This window comes from Apostichopus japonicus, chromosome 3 (genome assembly GCF_037975245.1).
Source record: "Apostichopus japonicus isolate 1M-3 chromosome 3, ASM3797524v1, whole genome shotgun sequence".
Lineage (NCBI taxonomy): Eukaryota > Metazoa > Echinodermata > Holothuroidea > Aspidochirotida > Stichopodidae > Apostichopus > Apostichopus japonicus.
Window position 1 is genome coordinate 8244978 of NC_092563.1, and position 20736 is coordinate 8265713.

The 20736-nt window shown below is 36.6% G+C and overlaps 1 protein-coding gene across 1 annotated transcript in view; it reads left to right on the plus strand.

The window, feature by feature from the left end:
- Positions 1–20736, plus strand: part of LOC139965322 (uncharacterized) — a 40404-nt gene that overhangs the window by 14262 nt on the left and 5406 nt on the right. Inside the window, exons 6-21 of the mRNA XM_071967562.1 lie at positions 664–750; positions 1336–1409; positions 2646–2778; positions 2963–3036; positions 3405–3501; positions 5476–5600; positions 5907–5994; positions 6212–6310; positions 7323–7423; positions 8170–8232; positions 8895–9066; positions 11871–12014; positions 12471–12637; positions 13897–14357; positions 15546–15653; positions 20185–20291. Of these exons, the coding sequence (XP_071823663.1) occupies positions 664–750; positions 1336–1409; positions 2646–2778; positions 2963–3036; positions 3405–3501; positions 5476–5600; positions 5907–5994; positions 6212–6310; positions 7323–7423; positions 8170–8232; positions 8895–9066; positions 11871–12014; positions 12471–12637; positions 13897–14357; positions 15546–15653; positions 20185–20291 (2100 nt within the window). The remainder of the gene's footprint in view (positions 1–663; positions 751–1335; positions 1410–2645; positions 2779–2962; positions 3037–3404; positions 3502–5475; positions 5601–5906; positions 5995–6211; positions 6311–7322; positions 7424–8169; positions 8233–8894; positions 9067–11870; positions 12015–12470; positions 12638–13896; positions 14358–15545; positions 15654–20184; positions 20292–20736) is intronic.

The window sequence follows — 20736 nt, forward strand, 5'->3', positions numbered from 1 at the left end:
CAGGAACTTCAGCTGAAAATATCTTTGATTTTTTCCATAATTAGTCAACCATTTGATGCACAGAGGAAAAGAAATATTTCTACAAAAAAGGCACGATTAGATGAAATTATAAATACATAGAACTTTCAAAAACTAAAAAAAAATTCCATATGTATCAGTTTTCAAGGATAAATCAGTAAGAAGATTATAATAGCCTAAGTAAAATTTTTGAAGAATATTTATCCAGATGACATCACAGACCCCCCACTGTGATCCAACTTCCTGGAGTAGTTGAAGGTTTAGCCAATCAAAATAGGTTACGTTCAATCAACCATATCTAGAGTTAGGGGCAAGATATTGAGATGGGGTTTTCAATTTGTAGTGTGGAATATTTTTCTCTTCATATTGATATAAGTTTCAGAGTGACCAGAAATTCCCTTTAAATAGTTTTCAATTCTTTAAGAATATTTAAGAATATCAGTATTTCGGGGTCGATACTGATGACCGTTCAGAATAAACTGTTAAAAGTAAGAAAATCAGATTACAAATGACAAGATGCAAAACACTTGATCAGATTAAATGGATGCAAAAGACCACAGGTTGATTAAACGTTTGTATACGTTTTCACTTAAGACTTACAGTACAATTGATGACAATGTCAAATGTTTGTGTCTATATTCACAGACATGTGAACTGTCATTTGATGAGTTTGCACTGCTGGGAAGATTTCTTCTGATGTTGTACTACAGCAAGCTAGATGAATCCTCACAGGTAATATAACTGTTAAGCTGTTTCATTACAGAGGGACAACTATGTGTATGAATATAATAATATAACAGGAATTTTTTGATTTTCCATTTCCTATATGTATTTTACACTATTTAATCTTTAAACACTTGAAGTATCCAATTGATTACAGATATAAACAGTACTTAAAACAGGCGCGTAGCCAGGAATTTGCCAACGGAGGGGCGAAACTGTAGATTTGGCATTGCAAACTATCTAAGTGTAGCGCCACTATGAGTTGGCGCGAAGCGTACAAGAAAATTTTGGCTGTAAATGCCTCCCAGATCGCCGGAAATGGCACTTCCCATGCCTTGTTAGTTGCATCTTAGCATTTTCTCTTTTAAAAATACTAGCGATATCATAAAAACCTTGAAAATTTTGTAAAAAATATGCTCAAGGGGGGGGCGGCTGCCCCCTTCGCCCCCCCCCTTGGCTACGCGCCTGACTTAAAATCAGTTTGTATCAACTTCATCAAACAAAGATCTGTAGTATATAAATAAGTAATATCATATTCTCTTTTTTTTACCAATTGAGTAATTTTTCTTTCCTTGTGTGATTTGATATTTTCAGAGTAAGTGGTGCATCTTAGACAAAGGGAATGATTACGGACTTATATACTTCAATAAACTTACAGGAGAGGCAAGGTAATGGGAAAAATATGTTCTTGAAAGACCCTCAAATGAAGGTCACTAACATAGTATTTGCCCAGTATACATATTTCATTACTATATATGCTTAAAGTAGACATACTGAGATGAACTCTTGCTTGTTAATGATATTCCAGTTCTGACCAAAGTTTAATTTCATTAAAGGCATTGAGGACTCGCCCCAAACCGTGTGCGGCCATCTGAAAAAGTTAACTTTCCATTGCTTGCAAGTGACGTTTTGTTCATGTCGCTACAAAATGCAGACATGAAACGTGATACCTTGTTATCTTTTATCTAGACCTGAGATGTCCATCGCTGCTATGAACACTGTATTGTGGGTAATGACCGCAGCTGTATGTACTGACTGTACACTAGCGTCTAATTACCGACGGTAGCAAGCTGTTTGTGTATTTTCTGGATCGATGGTGGTGTCTAACACTTCTGTTACACATCATTCGAAACTAGGTCAGATAACCAGCATTAGACGTTTCTTTTAGCGTCTTCACTCCCTTTAAACCAAAAAATTTTGTGAAAATGTGTCGGTACTTTCAACGGATCAGGTCAGGGTTGTAGTATCCTCATAGATTTAGCTATTTTGTTAGAGCCCAATATGGCAACCATGGGCAACAACCAAAGAAACAATCCAAGAATTAGTAAAATACAATGAGCGTGATACGTTACCTTTGTCTCATTCTTGCAGACTCAACAAGTATGTTGAAAGCCTTGTTGGAGGGGATATAGTTGTTATATATTAGTTCCGCACAACACAGACAAAGTAATCAGCCACTGTAGCCCATTGCCTTAGTCATTCGCATCCCTGTTGGACAAAGAGTAAGCAATTTGACTGAAAATATTGCAGACACACTCAATAAACTCAAGAAGCTACATAGAAAAGCCATCAGTATTGTCCCTACATATGCTAGATAGTTCTTTAAATAATGGTCGTTTCTGCTCAAAAGTCAAAGATCATTTGACTGTCACCTTCAATGCATCTTTGTATTAAAGCAAGAAATATGATTGTCTGATTGCCATAGTATATTTGAAATATGACATATGTACAGCATGTTTAGAAAGTTTCAGTTATCATATTAATATGCTGAATTTTGGTGTCAACACTGATGCCCTTTTAAAGTCCAATTATGTTATTAGAGTTGATATCGATTCTACATCCCGTTGACAATTAATTGTGGTAATATCCCATATTTATACCGTTCTTATTTCTTTTTTGTCCAGTACGTCCATCCCTACAGACTATTATGGTGACATCCTCCATGAGCCAGACTTGTTAGAACTTGCCATCCATGATCTCTTTGATGATGCAGACATTGATGAAGATGGAAAAATCAACCTGATTGATTTCTTGAGGGTAGGTCATTTATAATCCGTGATTGATCTCTATTGACTCATGTGAATTTAATCTTGCATTACAATGCATTAGTTTTCCTTTGGGCTTATATTGATACAAACATGATGCAAGTTTAATGTCTGTTTTTGTTTTAAACACAATAACCCTTCATTTTCCAACAAATTGTTGTTTACCTTTGCTACAGATACTAAGAAGTGAAGATTTTGGACTTTTTCTGACCAATACAGACACTGAGGAAATCATGCAATACTTCATTAAGTATGTACTCCCATATTTATTTATTGAATATTTTATTTCATAGTTCTTACCAAACTATACATAGTAAACATGCAATCTGTAAGGGCCGGATGAGAACAACACCAATTTGTACGTCAATTTGCACCAATTATCAAATGTCAGACACTATAATCATTATTGTGTATAGTCCAACAAAACGGGAAAAGTGTATGCTCTGCACACTCTCATTCACTACATTGCACCAATGCAGTTACATATAATTTGGATGGCTTTGTATCTAATGGAGTCAACAAAGTAATACCTTTTGCTGTTATAACAGATTTGAGAACAAAGCCAACAGACAATTTTCATGCTGCTGTTAAAATCACTTTTTTTTCTTTACCATATAGCACCCGTGGTAGAGAGGTTATGGTGCAGTTTGACGAGTTTGTGCCACTGGCCAAGAGAATGATCCTCACTGTGTACAAAGCAAGAGATCCATCTATGGTAGGTTAAAATGAAGGGCACAGAAAAGCTAATGCTGCATATGATGACATACAGTAGGATATAAGATTTTGCCTATAGCCTAGAGCCAATAAATAATATGTACCCTGAAATTGAAGAGAGTGAAACAGGAATAGTTGGAAATCTGATTTATTAAATGTTTTATTTATGAAAATGTGTGAAGGTGCTAATGAAAGATCAAATTTGAAGCAGGGTGAATTACAAGGTTTAGTCATGCTTCAGTTTCTGATGTCTTTTAATTAGGCATAACCAAGGGTTTTTGCTGTAAAATAAATGCCTTTCTTGTTGAAGTGATATCTACTTAGTAATAGTACTTGGTTGAAAGTGGTAACTTTAACTCAGATTGGGACAGTGAAATATAAAACTTTCACTGCAACTGGAAAACAAAAATTGGTGCACCCCAAATACTACGTACTGTACGCTTTTTTATTGTAGCCTATTGCTATTATTAAATATTTTTTTTTAAATTGACTCCCGTATCGTTGGGTACCAACTGTAACGTTTAACTTACTTGTGCTAGCGCACTGGAGGATATGCCTAAGTAAGGCCTAGCTTAGGCCTAGGTTAGACAAGAACCGTCTAAGGCTCAGTCTGGGTTAGGCCAAAAGTAAATTAAGTTTTGTTAGCTGGGAAAACAATAAATATTTAACTATTTTAGTCTATGTTTGTTGTTAGACTAAGTGGAATGCTCCGCAGTTACCACCAGTATTATCTTTGCCGTGTATTGTTCAGCCTGTTTGAGGACACTTTTAGAGCTCCTTTGCCACCACCACATGATCAATATATCGATTTCACACAATGACTTACCATTCATGCAGTCTTACTGAATAATATGCTAGCTAGTATAAATATAGAAAAAAAACACTACATGGAACGTGTGATGTAGCTTAAATAAATAGGAAAGTTCCTTTCTTTGGGATCTTTATTTACAATTGGAAATCGACGAGGAGACCAACCTGATACTGATAGTCTTATGTCAAACACAACGCACAGGTTACTCAGAAACTTTTGTTATTGGATAATCGGGGAGCGGGAACAGTATAGCAGACGCGTTGTGCTATTGCACTGCAGTTTCCATAACGACACGTTCCGTAGCAGACTAGTTGAACGACTGTCAATTTGGTTGGGATCCTTTTTACTTCGAAGGCTTACTCAAACTTGTAAAACTAGTCCAGGCCTTAGATTTAAGAGGTGAGGTCAAAGGTATTGAAAGTACTTTGATATTGAGTGATTTGTAGATTACTGAACGTAGACCAAAATTACAAATTTTAGCCTAGTCTGAGAATGTTGTACTTGCAAGTAGTGCCAATGGGTTTAAGAATGCTTTGGGCAAGCACTTTAAGCATTGTAATCGGGTCTGAGTGTTTGTGTCTTCAGTTTTTTCCCTCTCTCTATAGGGTCCTTGATGGGGACTTAAGTGTCCCTCCTGATGCTTTTTTCTACTAAACTAAACTAGTCTAACTATGCATAACCTTGGAGGTGCCTATACAGTAGCACTACATAATCGTAGACTAGGCTAAGTTAGACTAGGCTAGTTACACCAACCCTTGAGCCCCAATGCCTTTTGAGTGACTCAATCATTTGGGAGCAGCAATCCATCCACAACGTTCCATCCTATCTGGTTTAACTATTGCAAAATTGAATATGAAGATAAAATCTCCTAGCCACCAGATGTATGATACAGATCTGTCAGAAATAGTTTTCTGTGCAGTAAAAACTATTGATTTATGTATATAGACAGTAGCAAAATGCAAAACCTTGGTTGTCAGACAGTCTAAAAGAAAAAATCCAAAACTACATTTTAAACATGAAATGACCATGTGACTATATTTGAAGTAAACATGTATTTAGCCCATTCTTTGTAGTTTGCTGATTAGCATTGTTTTTTAAGTCACTTTATTCAGATCATTACTATTTTATGGTTACCTGTGTTTCTTATATATTGATGTTTTCTAGCATGAATGGTGCCATCTTTACACTAAGAATGTAGGGTCCTTCTGGTTTAACAAACGGACCGGACAGGCTGACAGGCACCCCCCTACTTCACTGGTGCGTACCCAGCAGGATATGTTAGAACACAGGTAATGTATTGTAAGATATGCCTACATACTAAAAGAAGTGAGAAAAATGAAATCTTTCGTCAACATTTCGCCCATAAATATCTTTTAGTGTGATGTAATATTTCTTATTGTTATTCACATGCGTCAACAATATGTTTACCACCACACCAAAGCATTTCACCCTCACTGAGGTATTTATTCACAGGTATGCAAAGTGTGGCCCATTGGGCAAACTTTCAGTGCCCTGCGACTAGAAGATTAAGTGATTCTGAGCACGTTTAATTATAACCTGAGACAGGCATCACTAACTTCTTTCCCCCTTCACAGAAGTAGAGAAATAGAAGTTTTCATGGAAGTAGCCGAAGATCTCCATCACACCAAAGAGGACCTTCAACGAGAAACTCTGGCAAGACAGGTAGGAATTAATTTTGGTGCTTTCATGATAAATAGGAGTATGTTGTTCATGTCAATTTTTTATTGATGTACATATCTCATCACAATATAGAAAGTGGCTGTAATGCATTCTTACCAATAATTTCTAACATATAAAGCAACATTAGAGGAAACTTAAAAATGTTAGAAGGTTCCACCAGCTTTTATTAATAAGAGATTTTTCTTTTATTTTAACCCAGGAGTTGGAAAATCAGTTAGCAGAGTTAAGAAAGGAACATGATGCTACTAAGAAAGAACTTGCCAAGACAACAAGTAACCTTGAGAAATCAAGAGAAGAGGTAACAATACTGTTCAGAGTTGTCAGCCATATTGTGAACATCTTAAAGATATGACATGCTGTGAACCCATAATTAGTTGATCTTAATTGGTGGTTCATCATTAAAAAGCAAATTTCTGGTTTAAATTACCTTTAACTTTGCATGATATGTGCAATATTAAAATTGTATAAAGTTAGAATTAGATCCTCTAATTGTGTTAAAGAGGAAGTCATATATGAGTTGGAAAGTCTCTTGCTCGTGTCTTGTTCATTTTCAATGAATCTCTTCGATGGAACTAAAATGGAAGCTTGCCTCAATCTGGCAATCTCCTGATCTTCAAACAGCTCTTAAAGGCATTGAAGACTCGCCCCAAACCGCATCCTGCCCTCTGAAAAAGTTAACTTTCCGTTGCTTGCAAGTGAAGTTTTCTTCTTGTTGCTACAAAATGCAGACAGTAATGAATTGTGATACCTTGTTATCTTTTATCTGGACCTGAGATGTCCATTGCTGCTATGTACACTGTGTTGTGGGTATTGACCGTAGCTGCATGTATTGACTGTACACTAGTGTCTAATTACCGACGGTAGCAAGCTGTGTGTGTATTTTCTGGGATTGATGATGGTGTCTAACACTTGTGTTACACCTCATTCGAAACTAGGTCAGATTACCGGCATCAGATGTTTCTTTGTGCGCGAGTCTTGACTGACTTTAATGACATCATTGTTAAAACGAAACTATGACTTATCTGTTCTCAAGAGCATTGTCTTGACTTCGAGAGAACCTCTGGACATTTGATCGGACTTCTGATATTAGAGGCAATATCATCTCTTTCATTGACTTTTGGAATACACAGAGAATTACAAGATTTATGCAACCATATAATGAAAGCTCAAAAGACTTAAAAGTAAGAAATAATGACAAAAATAAACTCACACAAAATGTATGACTGATTGCCTTGCTGCATTTGCATAACTTATTCATTAATTGATTAGTATAAATTTGTTTACTTATAATCTTGCTTTTCTTTTTACAGGTTGATCAAAAATCAAAGCAGATTATCTACTTTGAGAAAGAAAAAGTCAAAAGACAAAATCTGATTGAATCTTTGCAGGACAGAGGTACGTACTATTCTTTGTAAACTGTTCCACTGGCATAAATAGTAGGGAGAAAATGCTTGATAGGTGTTTCTATAAGGGCAGGGAAGGTGGGGGGGGGGGTTGGGAGTACATGAAAATGTCCTTTCATTACATCGAAAGTAGTAAATGCTTCCAACATTGCCTCTAAATTTAATATGCCAAAAACTACTGAAAGGTATGCAGCATAGTCCTGGCAGCTAGAACCCTACAAAATATTTTCAAACATTAAAAAGGGTATCGTTAGATCAAATGTCTCAGTGTGGGAATAAGTTTTGTAGAGAATCATTCATGTTGGAAGTTTGCATTATTTGGCTATCTGGTAACCTTTTGAAAATTGAAATGACCTTCATTTTATACCAACTGGGCTTACTTACAACTGTTCAGATACAATTTAAGGGTATTTTGAAAATCTTTGACAGATTGTTATCCATCCCTCAATTGGGACAATTAAACTCTTGAAGACACACTTCAAAGCAGCATGAATAGCATCAATATCTGGTTTGTATTGAGATACATGTTTTTGGAACTGTTTATGCATTAAACATTAAACATTGCTTCTAAGCATGATATGAGAGTAACAGTACACAGAAGTACCAGCAATGGAAAATTGTTCCAACTAGCTGGTATCCAGTTATAAAATAATGCTGTTGATGTCCCTAGTAAACAACTGTATAGTCAATTCTTGTTACCTGCTGCATGTTATTACTAGGAATTCTCTTCTCTTCTTCTCATCTTCTCTTTCAGCGGAGGAAGCTGCAGGATAGAGGCGAACTTGGAGTCTTTGAGGAATGTGCTTCAAAGTACACAGTAAGTTGATTATGAGATTATTATGAGATAAGATTAAATTAGGTTAGATTTTATGATATTATGAGATGAGATTATGAGATGAGATTATGAGATGAGATGGGATTAGATATTATGAGATTAGATAGATTAGATTAGATTATTATGAGATTAGATTTCTTCAAGTAGGTTTTTGGTATTATTGTAATTGTATCTGATTAGGTGAAGTGAAAGATACTAAAGGGACTTAAGAGTCTAATTACTTCTTATTTGATTAATCAAAGATGATTGTCAATATGTTTGAACAACTTCTAGACTTACCCCATTCAATAAATCTTACTACATGTTAGTATTTATATGCTGAATTATAAAACAATAATGACTGTTGAAAAGGGGGCCAAGAGGATACAGGCGGTAGCATTTGAAGCAATGATGCTTAGCAATCGGGAGGTTCTGGGTTTGATACCCGGCTTGGTCATAATCAGGTGGGTTTTTCATCCAAGAGCTGTCTACAGTTTCTCATCTGAAATGACTGTCTAAATTGAAAAGATTCCAAATTTGAGTTAAAATGTTGAATTGGAAGTCATTCAACACGTAAGTTGTAAGCCGATAAGCCTTGTGGGCTCCTCCCACATTTTTGGTCACTTAAGCGTCGTAAAAAGATATAATCAACCTTTTCTCGACAGAACCACAGTTAGGGAGAAAGAATTTGACGTGAGAGATTTATCAAGCGATCTGGAGGAGACAAAGAAACAACTAGCAGAGAGCAGAGAGCATGCAGCCAACCTACAGGATAAAATAGATGATTTGGTGGTTCAACTTAGAGAGGAAATCAGACGAAATGAAAGAGTAGAAAAAGTGAGTCCAAAGATGAGCCAAAATTGTGGTTTTGGAAGTAGAAGTTTGGTAAAAAGTTCTATCTTCAAACTACAAGAGATGGAGTAGCAACTACCCTAGGTTTGTCTTTCTTTGCTACAAGCTCTTCAATTGTTAAAGCAGCATCGTGCGTCCTTTTCTATGATTTTTCTCAACCTCACTGACTCCATTATGCCATAACGACATACATAACTAGCTTATCTATTTAAATCTTACTTCAAATAGTCGCATAAAAGTTGAAAAATATGCAACTTTCAACTTTGTTTTTTCTCCAAGATATTTTCCTTTGGGATCCCAATAAACCTCGCCCATAATATGAATACTTAAACACTATGAACGTCTTTGACCAATACGTAATACAACACCATGTTTGATTTGTGTACAATCTATATGGCAGTTGTACCAGGGAGTTCCATAACAACTGCCTGGTTGTACCAACGCAAAGTCTTGAATATATTTTTAGCAACAGCTCATAACTAAACCTGCATCTCTGATTGGTTGAATTCAAACTAGTGGGTTTGGGGGAACTGTATGCGATTAATTTTAAATGTGGAATTTATCGTGTGTACTGGCCAATGTGTAGAACCGGTAATATTGTAATCGACCAGTTAGTGTCAACCGATGAAAATAAAAAAGAAGCGGCCAAGGGTCTGAGCAATGGTTTCCACTTTATTGTACTTCAACGGTGAACTGTTGAGATATAATATAAAACGACTCATAAATATCTTACTCACAAGTAAAACATGCAAGATATATAACTTCAAATATATGATAAGATACTGGTAGAACCGGAACAGCCGTATGATAATATCCGGTAGCTTGAAATGAGAAAATGTTATAAAATATGAGAACCAGTTGGGTTAACAACAGAAGCACAGCTAAACATATCCCAAATCATTCATCCAATGATACTGCAATTCACCTGGCTCTATCATGGGGCTCCAAAATGAGAATGTGTAGAAATATGCTACTTAGTAAATAGGAAAATGATCGATAAAAAACCTATGAAAGTGTATTGAACATGGTAGATGACACAAAAGACACCTGGTGTCTCATAAACACAAGGAAAACATGTTTGGTTGGTTGTCTATACTCTAAAGGTACAACAGCACATGTAAATGTACATGGAAAATTGATGTAGAAAAGTACCGTAAAACAAATGGCTTGTCCCGACTGAGCCACTAGGTCAAAACAAATAATCAATAGATTACAACACTGTAAGAACACCTGAAAGTAATGAATATGTGTACCGTACCGAGGTAATATACGAAAAATAATGAACCATACTTGTACGTGATATAATAGATCATAAGAACAAAGAACATAGGCCTAGCATAAAGGAAATGGCAACACATAAAATGTGTGAAAGGGCCTTGACACTTTAAGGGCCGGACCGGTAGGGTCAATGAATGCGTTAAGTCTGCTTATCAATGATGCAGAGTAACTCGACCAGAAAAGGAGTCTGCATGATCTGTGAAAATACAGGACATGACAAAAGGTGTAATCCAGAAAAGGAAGAAGAATATGGCTTGTTTCATCAACTATCAGGAAACCATACAGTATATACACCAACTCCTGTAGTGTAAAATAGCCTAGTGGAGCTAAATAATGTAAATAAACATCACAAAGTACACAAATCATACGTAATTTACCGAGTAAACAAAAGGGAGCCAGTTTCCGAACACCCCCAATTTCTGAACACCCAAACCTGAAAACCACCAAATTACACCTATAATTCCTGTCAAAATGACAAAACAATGTGAAAATGTCTGGAGGTATAAAAAGAACATAACGGGATAACCCCTGGGGACAGTGCAAAGACACACTAACAAGACGTAAAGACCCTATAGGAAAATATGGATCCCAGGGAAATCTTTCGTGCAACCGGTACAATAGTCCCAATTAATCACCGCAAAGGGAACACTGGCTACCTTCGGTTTTTACAAAGGGAATACTCAATTTTCAACACAAAACTTACATGACTGTGACTCTCCAAAAATGAAATTAGTTAAATCATGGTAGATTGTAACTCTTGGATGGATATTCAGTAGTAAAACTTTGTTCAAAAGAGGATGGAATCTACTGAAAACGTGCAGGCTAAAAATTCCTTGCTTTCTGCAAATCACGAGTTCCAACTCCAAATCTGAAATAGCGCCCTCAGCCCCAGATATGTCAAAGAGAAATGATCTCCGTCACATCGTGGACAATTTTCTCATTATCTCCAAATATCCTTAATTACTCACCAATTCACCGTTGTTGGCAGGGAAAAACTTGGCTAATATCTTAGCTTGCTGTTATGTGATTGATATATGTAAAAAACTTGATGGACATGTCAAAAAAGGAGAAAACTGCGACCAAACGCAAAATGCTGCTTTAAGGGCAACTTGATCTTATATTGTTTGACCTTACATTTAATTAGACCTAGAGGTTGTTTGTTTCTTGCAAGAAAGACTTCTGTCTCAGAATATGGAGTAAATTTGAAACATCTTACTTTATAGTCAAACCGTCGTTCCACTCGGGGCGTAAAGTGAATCATTGATGTATGCAAATGAAGAATGCTTGGGTATTGTTTCACAAAACTGAAAAAAACTGTATGTTTTTGAGGATTTTTTGCAAGTGATTGAATGGTCTTACACAGATCATAGATATAAGGAAAATGCAGGGTGGTGCAATCGATAGTTCCCTAGTGTGATAAGATGCTGGTTTGCTGTCCGACATTACATGCTGAAAATGTTTAATATTGTCTGGCATTTCATACCAGTAATTCCTCATTTTGATTTATTCAGGAACTTGAGAGAACTAAATCATACAAAAGTGAAAAGGTTGAAGTAGAAGACATCTTGAAAGAGACCAAAGAGGAACTCCAACTGAGGATGAACCAACTAACACATGCTCGATACGAAATTCGAGACAGCAAATCACGGATACGGGTAGGTAGTGTAATAATTCATTGAGGTTTTAAATGCAAATATACATTCTGTAAATAGGATATTGAGTCTTTTTGTGTCTGTTGAAAAAGGATGTAGTTCAATCTGAAAATAGACTTGTCAACGCTCAGTTCTTGTTTAATTCTATTCGCATACATGTGTAATTTGACACTGCGCTTTTCAATAGGATACTCACAAGTAGTTTACAAGTAGGTCTACCTACCAGTACCTTGAGCGTCAAGATCACAAAAATAGAATGTTTTGTAGAGTAAGTACTAGTTCAGTGTCTAATCCAAAGGAACTACAAAGACATGATGCAACTTTTGAGAAATTATAACATTTATGCCAAGATCTATGATTGATGGCATTTTTTGGTAGAATGAAATGTGCAAGACAAAATGACAGTATGTGCTTAAGTTTATTTCATCTCTGTAACACATTTTCATTTTTTCGTCACAGAAATTGGAAACAGAGTTGAAGAACTATCCTGATTTACAATCCCAACTTGCTGAAAAGGAGAAAGAAATATCTCAACTAAAAGAGGAGATGGAGAGACTGGAAGCTCAGTTGATGGAGGACATCAGAAGAGCTGCTCGGGAACCACGGCCATCTGCAAAGAGATTCAGGTCTGATCATTGACATTTCATATATACCCAGTGGCATAGCCAGCAAGGGGGTGAGTGGGAGGGGGAACAAGTGCCCCCCATAGACATTTTTGGGGATGGGTGATGATGAAAAATCTAAATGTACTCGAGCCTGGGGGATGGGGCAGATGATGGGGGGGGCAGTCTTTGCAAAAAACGCTAAAAATAAAGAGAAGTTTGTGTTGCGACCTAACAGTATCCGGTTTGAATTTCCCGGACTCATCACCGCCTCTTTTAATTAACCTGTTTAAGAATGTAATGAACGGTCACCTCAAAAATATGTGCGCTATGTGCGGGGGGTCAACCACGAAATATAATGTAATTAACGTTCACCTCAAAAATATGTGCGCTATGCCCGCGGTTGCAGTGTCTCTCTGAGTGGCCATATATTTGTATTCACATATATTTTTTTTCAATATGTGATATAACCAGATGGTTTTCCATGGCGTGCACTTTTTTTTGTATTTTTCCCCCCAAGATTGGTAAACTTTTTGTACCAGAAAAGGAAACTTTCAGTACACTAATGTAGTTAAAGAAAACGGAATAGTAGCACCATTTTGTATCTATGCCCTTTTCGCAAAAACACCTTACACCCTTACACCCATCCCCCAGGACGGCAATCCACTGCTATGTGCCTGTAAATCGGGAAAGAAATTTGCCTCCCACCCACCAAAAACCTGGCTACACCCCTGCTTATACCTCAGCTTGTTAAACCTTTCATAGATGAGAACTTTTGTATTTTTGTCAAGCTCTTCCCATACCCATGTTCTCTGAAATTCTTTCATTTGGGGGAACTCAGTCTGCAGCGAATCACTCATGACTTAAAAATGTGTGAAAGGTTTCTGATCTTAGTAGGATCATCTTCTTAGGCAAACTGATAGCAAAAGAGAAACCAGATAGGACTTCAACATCTATCAAAAAGAATTGAAACTAAAATGATTTTGTGTCCCACAAAAAACCTCCAAAGTTCTGCAAACGTGCATTCTGATTATAAGTCACACTGGAGGCTGATATCTGTGTTGCCACTGACATGATGTTAACCAAGATTCAATCTTCGTAAAGTGTTCACACATTTTTTGCCTGATTTAAATTAAGAAACTAGATGGCCTCTTTGCATTTCCCCCCTTTAGATTCTTATAGTAGCCTTTGACACATTTTCTTTCATGCCAATAAGCAAGAAAAGTTTAAAAATAGTTCTAGAATCGTTTACAAACTTGTTCTGTACGTGTTTGGACAAACAGATGGAATAAGGTTCGGAATGTTGAATCGTTGGACGACAGCCACGACTGTTCAGATCCCCTCTGTCCTGTCAACGGCAGAAACTCCTGCCGTCCTGAATCCAGCCAAGTTTGGGCATTCAAGAAAACGGAGAAGACACAAACCCAATCCAAGGGCAGCTTCTTGGAACTACTCAGCAATGTGGAACATTCAGATGACATGGATGTCGACGACGAGATAAATATCTATGATTTGTATGAGCCGCAATACCCCGTTATCTCACCTCATCGGGCGAGAGCTAGCTCCGCCTCTGGAGACAGGAGTAGATTGATGAGACCAAAGTCGAGCGCTGGGAGGATCGAGTCCAGGAGACAGTCGAAACTCCCCAAGGGAGTCTTACTCTATGAAGAGGATTATCTCTTGGCCAGATTCGTCAAGGAAGGAGATAGAGTTCGTATCAAGAAAAGTGGTGTCCAGATACTAGGTGAGGGAAATAGCTCTCTGTACGATATATATATCTAGATTAATGAATTTATTGAATGCAGTTTGTAACTTATTGAAGTGTAAGTAGAATCAGGTTTACACTGATGAATATGCTTGGGACAATTTCCTTATATCCTTGCTGCACAGCTGTTACACTAACTCAGACCACACCATTGTGGAGTGTACCAGGTCCATATCAGTGTGGCTATAGCTACCTGTTATTTCTGTGTAGTTCAGAATAAAGGGACGCAGACCGTCCATGATTATTGAACATGTGAAATTGTCACCTTCAGGTCTTACAAAATAAATTGAATTTCATAACGAATTTGCAAGTTATCTGTAGAGAACGAGCAGATGTAGTATAAACATCAATACCACGTACAAATATTTCTGCAAATACAACTAGTGTTGCGCCGATATCACCAATATCGGTTTTGGCCGATATCCGATATTATCATCCCAATATCGGTCCGATACCGATACGATACCGATATTTTTTAACAGTCAAAATAAACTGGACGCAGTAAATGTGAGCCTTTTTAAATTTATCAGTTTCGTGACAATTTAAATAAAAAAGTTGTCAGTATTTTGTGTTCGCGGGAAATTGAACAAGGTTTTCCAACACTGCTGAACTGTGCAGTTATACATCATGTTCAAGGTTTTCACGGCCTTTGAGAAAATGAAAGGTTAGTACAGTGTATATATGCTGCACTAATGCTGTGTGTAGGCCAAGGTTCACGAAGGTCATTGGTTATATTCGCGCGCTGTAGACATGTTTTTAGAGGTTACGGAGGGTCAGCTTTCCATGGATATTAATCGAAAATGAATCTGAGTTTAACTGACGCTAAAGAAATGGATCGTCTTAGGCAGATTAACAGATCATTGCAAGTATAAAGAAGTAGCACTGCTGTTAAAAAGAAAAGTTCAATATCGGTTTGCTGTTATCGGCAATTAGGCAAAATTTTACCGATACCGATATGCTGCCGATATTGCAAATATCGGCCGATACCGATATTGAAAACGATTATCGTAGCAACACTAAATACAACATCTCAAAAATTTATAAATTAATTAAAATAATATTTAATAAATAACAATGGCAAGGTTCAGTTTTGAGGTTGAATCTCTTTTTAGTGGAAAATAAAGTCAGTGTTGATTTATCATTTTTTCATATATTGAAATACTTTAGGTATGAAGCCATCGGACCTACGATCTGCTACCGTACGATATGTTGGACAGCTGGAACAAGAGGGAGGGGAACATATGCTCTTTGTTGGACTTCACATGGATGATGCTGGTAGGTCATAGGCTTATGCATTGTGTAATCAGTGAAGAAGGTCACTTTCAAGCATATTAAATCGGCAATCTTGGTATGCATTGTGTAGTCAGTGTGAAAGGTCACTTTCAAGCATATTACATTTGGCTATTGTTGTATGCATGGTGCAGTCAGTGTGAAAGGTTCCTTTCAAGTATATTAAATTTGGCTGGTGTTGTATGCATGGTGCAGTCAGTGTGAAAGGTCACTTTCAAGCATATTAAATCGGCAATCTTGGTATGCATTGTGTAGTCAGTGTGAAAGGTCACTTTCAAGCATATTACATTTGGCTATTGTTGTATGCATGGTGCAGTCAGTGTGAAAGGTCACTTTCAAGTATATTAAATTTGGCTGGTGTTGTATGCATGGTGCAGTCAGTGTGAAAGGTCACTTTCAAGCATATTACATTTGGCTATTGTTGTATGCATGGTGCAGTCAGTGTGAAAGGTCACTTTCAAGTATATTAAATTTGGCTGGTGTTGTATGCATGGTGCAGTCAGTGTGAAAGGTCACTTTCAAGCATATTAAATCGGCAATCTTGGTATGCATTGTGTAGTCAGTGTGAAAGGTCACTTTCAAGCATATTACATTTGGCTATTGTTGTATGCATGGTGCAGTCAGTGTGAAAGGTCACTTTCAAGCATATTAAATTTTGCTATTGTTGTATGCATGGTGCAGTCAGTGTGAAAGGTCCATTTCAAGTATATTAAATTTGGCTGTTGTTGTATGCATGGTGCAGTCAGTGTGAAAGGTCACTTTCAAGTAAATAAAATTTGGCTATTGTTGTATGCATGGTGCAGTCAGTGTGAAGGTCACTTTCAAGTATATTAAATTTGGCTATTGTTGTATGCATGGTGCAATCAGTTTGAAAGGTCACTTTCAAGTATATTAAATTTGGCTGGTGTTGTATTCATGGTGCAGTCAGTGTGAAAGGTCACTTTCAAGTATATTAAACTTGGCTATTGTTGTATGCATGGTGCAGTCAGTGTGAAAGGTCACTTTCAAGTATATTAAATTTGGCTGGTGTTGTATTCATGGTGCAGTCAGTGTCTATATTAAATTTTGCTATTGTTGTATGCATGGTGCAATCAGTTTGAAAGGTCACTTTCAAGTATATATATTAAACTTGGCTATTGTTGTATGCATGGTGGAGTCAGTGTGAAAGGTCACTTTCAAGCATATTAAATTTGGCTGGTGATGTATTCATGGTGCAGTCAGTGTGAAAGGTCACTTTCAAGCATATTAAATTTGGCTGGTGATGTATTCATGGTGCAGTCAGTGTGAAAGGTCACTTTCAAGTATATTAAATTTGGCTGGTGTTGTATGCATGGTGCAGTCAGTGTGAAAGGTCACTTTCAAGCATATTAAATCGGCAATCTTGTTATGCATTGTGTAGTCAGTGTGAAAGGTCACTTTCAAGCATATTACATTTGGCTATTGTTGTATGCATGGTGCAGTCAGTGTGAAAGGTCACTTTCAAGCATATTAAATTTGGCTATTGTTGTATGCATGGTGCAGTCAGTGTCAAAGGTCCATTTCAAGTATATTAAATTTGGCTGTTGTTGTATGCATGGTGCAGTCAGTGTGAAAGGTCACTTTCAAGTATATTAAATTTGGCTATTGTTGTATGCATGGTGCAGTCAGTGTGAAAGGTCACTTTCAAGTATATTAAATTTGGCTGGTGTTGTATTCATGGTGCAGTCAGTGTGAAAGGTCACTTTCAAGTATATTAAACTTGGCTATTGTTGTATGCATGGTGCAGTCAGTGTGAAAGGTCACTTTCAAGTATATTAAATTTGGCTGGTGTTGTATTCATGGTGCAGTCAGTGTGAAAGGTCACTTTCAAGTATATTAAATTTGGCTATTGTTGTATGCATGGTGCAGTCAGTGTGAAAGGTCACTTTCAAGTATATTAAATTTGGCTATTGTTGTATGCATGGTGCAGTCAGTGTCTATATTAAATTTGGCTATTGTTGTATGCATGGTGCAGTCAGTGTGAAAGGTCACTTTCAAGTATATTAAATTTGGCTATTGTTGTATGCATGGTGCAGTCAGTGTCTATATTAAATTTGGCTATTGTTGTATGCATGGTGCAGTCAGTGTGAAAGGTCACTTTCAAGTATATTAAATTTGGCTATTGTAGTATGCATGGTGCAGTGAGTGTCAAAGGTCCCTTTCAAGCATATTAAATTTGGCTATTGTTGTATGCATGGTGCAGTCAGTGTCTATATTAAATTTTGCTATTGTTGTATGCATGGTGCAGTCAGTGTGAAAGGTCACTTTCAAGTATATTAAACTTGGCTATTGTTGTATTCATGGTGCAGTCAGTGTGAAAGGTCACTTTCAAGTATATTAAATTTGGCTATTGTTGTATGCATGGTGCAGTCAGTGTGAAAGGTCACTTTCAAGTATATTAAATTTGGCTGGTGTTGTATTCATGGTGCAGTCAGTGTGAAAGGTCACTTTCAAGTATATTAAACTTGGCTATTGTTGTATGCATTGTGCAGTCAGTGTGAAAGGTCACTTTCAAGTATATTAAATTTGGCTGGTGTTGTATTCATGGTGCAGTCAGTGTGAAAGGTCACTTTCAAGTATATTAAATTTGGCTATTGTTGTAAGCATGGTGCAGTCAGTGTCAAAGGTCCCTTTCAAGTATATTAAATTTGGCTATTGTTGTATGCATGGTGCAGTCAGTGTCTATATTAAATTTTGCTATTGTTGTATGCATGGTGCAGTCAGTGTGAAAGGTCACTTTCAAGTATATTAAACTTGGCTATTGTTGTATGCATGGTGCAGTCAGTGTGAAAGGTCACTTTCAAGTATATTAAATTTGGCTATTGTTGTATGCATGGTGCAGTCAGTGTGAAAGGTCACTTTCAAGTATATTAAATTTGGCTGGTGTTGTATTCATGGTGCAGTCAGTGTGAAAGGTCACTTTCAAGTATATTAAACTTGGCTATTGTTGTATGCATGGTGCAGTCAGTGTGAAAGGTCACTTTCAAGTATATTAAATTTGGCTGGTGTTGTATTCATGGTGCAGTCAGTGTGAAAGGTCACTTTCAAGTATATTAAATTTGGCTATTGTTGTATGCATGGTGCAGTCAGTGTCAAAGGTCACTTTCAAGTATATTAAATTTGGCTATTGTTGTATGCATGGTGCAGTCAGTGTCTATATTACATTTGGCTATTGTTGTATGCATGGTGCAGTCAGTGTGAAAGGTCACTTTCAAGCATATTAAATTTGGCTATTGTTGTATGCATGGTGCAGTCAGTGTGAAAGGTCACTTTCAAGTTTATTAAATTTGGCTATTGTTGTATGCATGGTGCAGTCAGTGTGAAAGGTCACTTTCAATTATATTAAATTTTGCTATTGTTGTATGCATGGTGCAGTCAGTGTGAAAGGTCACTTTCAAGTATATTAAATTTGGCTATTGTTGTATGCATGGTGCAGTCAGTGTGAAAGGTCACTTTCAATTATATTAAATTTGGCTATTGTTGTATGCATGGTGCTGTCAGTGTGAAATGTAATCATATTAAACTTGGCTATTGTTGTATGCATGGTGCAGTCAGTGTGAAAGGTCACTTTCAAGTATATTAAATTTGGCTATTGTTGTATTCATGGTGCAGTCAGTGTGAAAGGTCCATTTCAAGAATATTAAATCGGCTATTGTTGTATGCATTGTGTAATCAGTGTGAAAGTTTACTTACAAGCATATCAAATAAGCTATTCTTGTATGCATTGTGTAATCAGTGTGAAGGTCACTTTCAAGCATATCAAATCAGCTATTCTTGTATGCATTGTGTAATCAGTGTGAAAGGTCACTTTCAAGCATATTAAATTTGGCTATTGTTGTATGCATGGTGCAGTCAGTGTGAAAGGTCACTTTCAAGTATATTAAATTTGGCTGGTGTTGTATTCATGGTGCAGTCTGGAATCTGCATCTGCATCTGCATCTGAATACTGCTTGGGAAGTTTATAAAACAATTTTGGAAGAGCTAAGTTTGGGGTATGTTGGTGGGGGAGGGAGGGCAAAAGACTCCCCACCAGTAAGAACAGGATAGATCAATTGGTGGAGCAGAGGAGTTACTATTAGGTAACTGTTTGAAATTCCAATGTCTTTGCCCTTTTAATATTGTTTATAGATTTTGAAAGCTTGCTTTTTGCAAATTGCTAAATAATGTTTGTTTTTGCTGTGAGAGCCTGCAACCCCATCTGCCTCAATCACCTATAAGATTAAACTCTTTTTGAACTGTCTTTTCAAAAACATGTCACACAGAGAACACATTCACTTGTGAAAGACATGCAAGTCCTAAACAGTGGTCATATACACAGAAAGTTAACATCCCAGTTTTGATTAAGTACTCAGTAAACCTAGTGTGAATTGTGACTTAGAGATCAGAAACAGGACTTTGGGAGAACAACTACTGTACTGACAGGTGAGATACCAAGGCCACAAATTTGAAATTAATTTTGCCAATATATATAAACCTCTTCTGTATCTTTTGTCTGTAGTTGGTAATACTAATGGCATCCTGGAGGGCAAGAGGTATTTCTACACCAAGAGGAAACATGGAAAGATGGTTAGAATAACAGAGGTGTTGTACATCTACAATCCAAAGGTTTGTATTTATCAAAACAAATGTCTCTGTACTTTCACTCTTAGCTGTGCATTGAAAGCCTCATCATAACTAAAAGTCAACATTAAAGAAAATAATATTGATGTACAAAGAGTGGAATGAAAATATTAAGACAAACACTTACTTACTTATTTAAGAGAAACACTTTTCTTTTTCTAGTTTTGCAACTGTGATCATAAGTCATTATCATCATAATAATATAATAATAATAATAATAATAATAATAATATTATCATATGATAACATTATAATAGTTGAAAGTGTTTTTGTAATTGTGTATTGATGCCTAAAACAAGTGTTATCTTTAACAAGTTGAGTCCATGCCTGAGACATCACCCTAACAGTCATGTTACTTTCACTTTTTCTTTAATAAATTTTCTTGGTTATATTTATGTTTAATATCATTTTGAAAACCACCTGTATATAT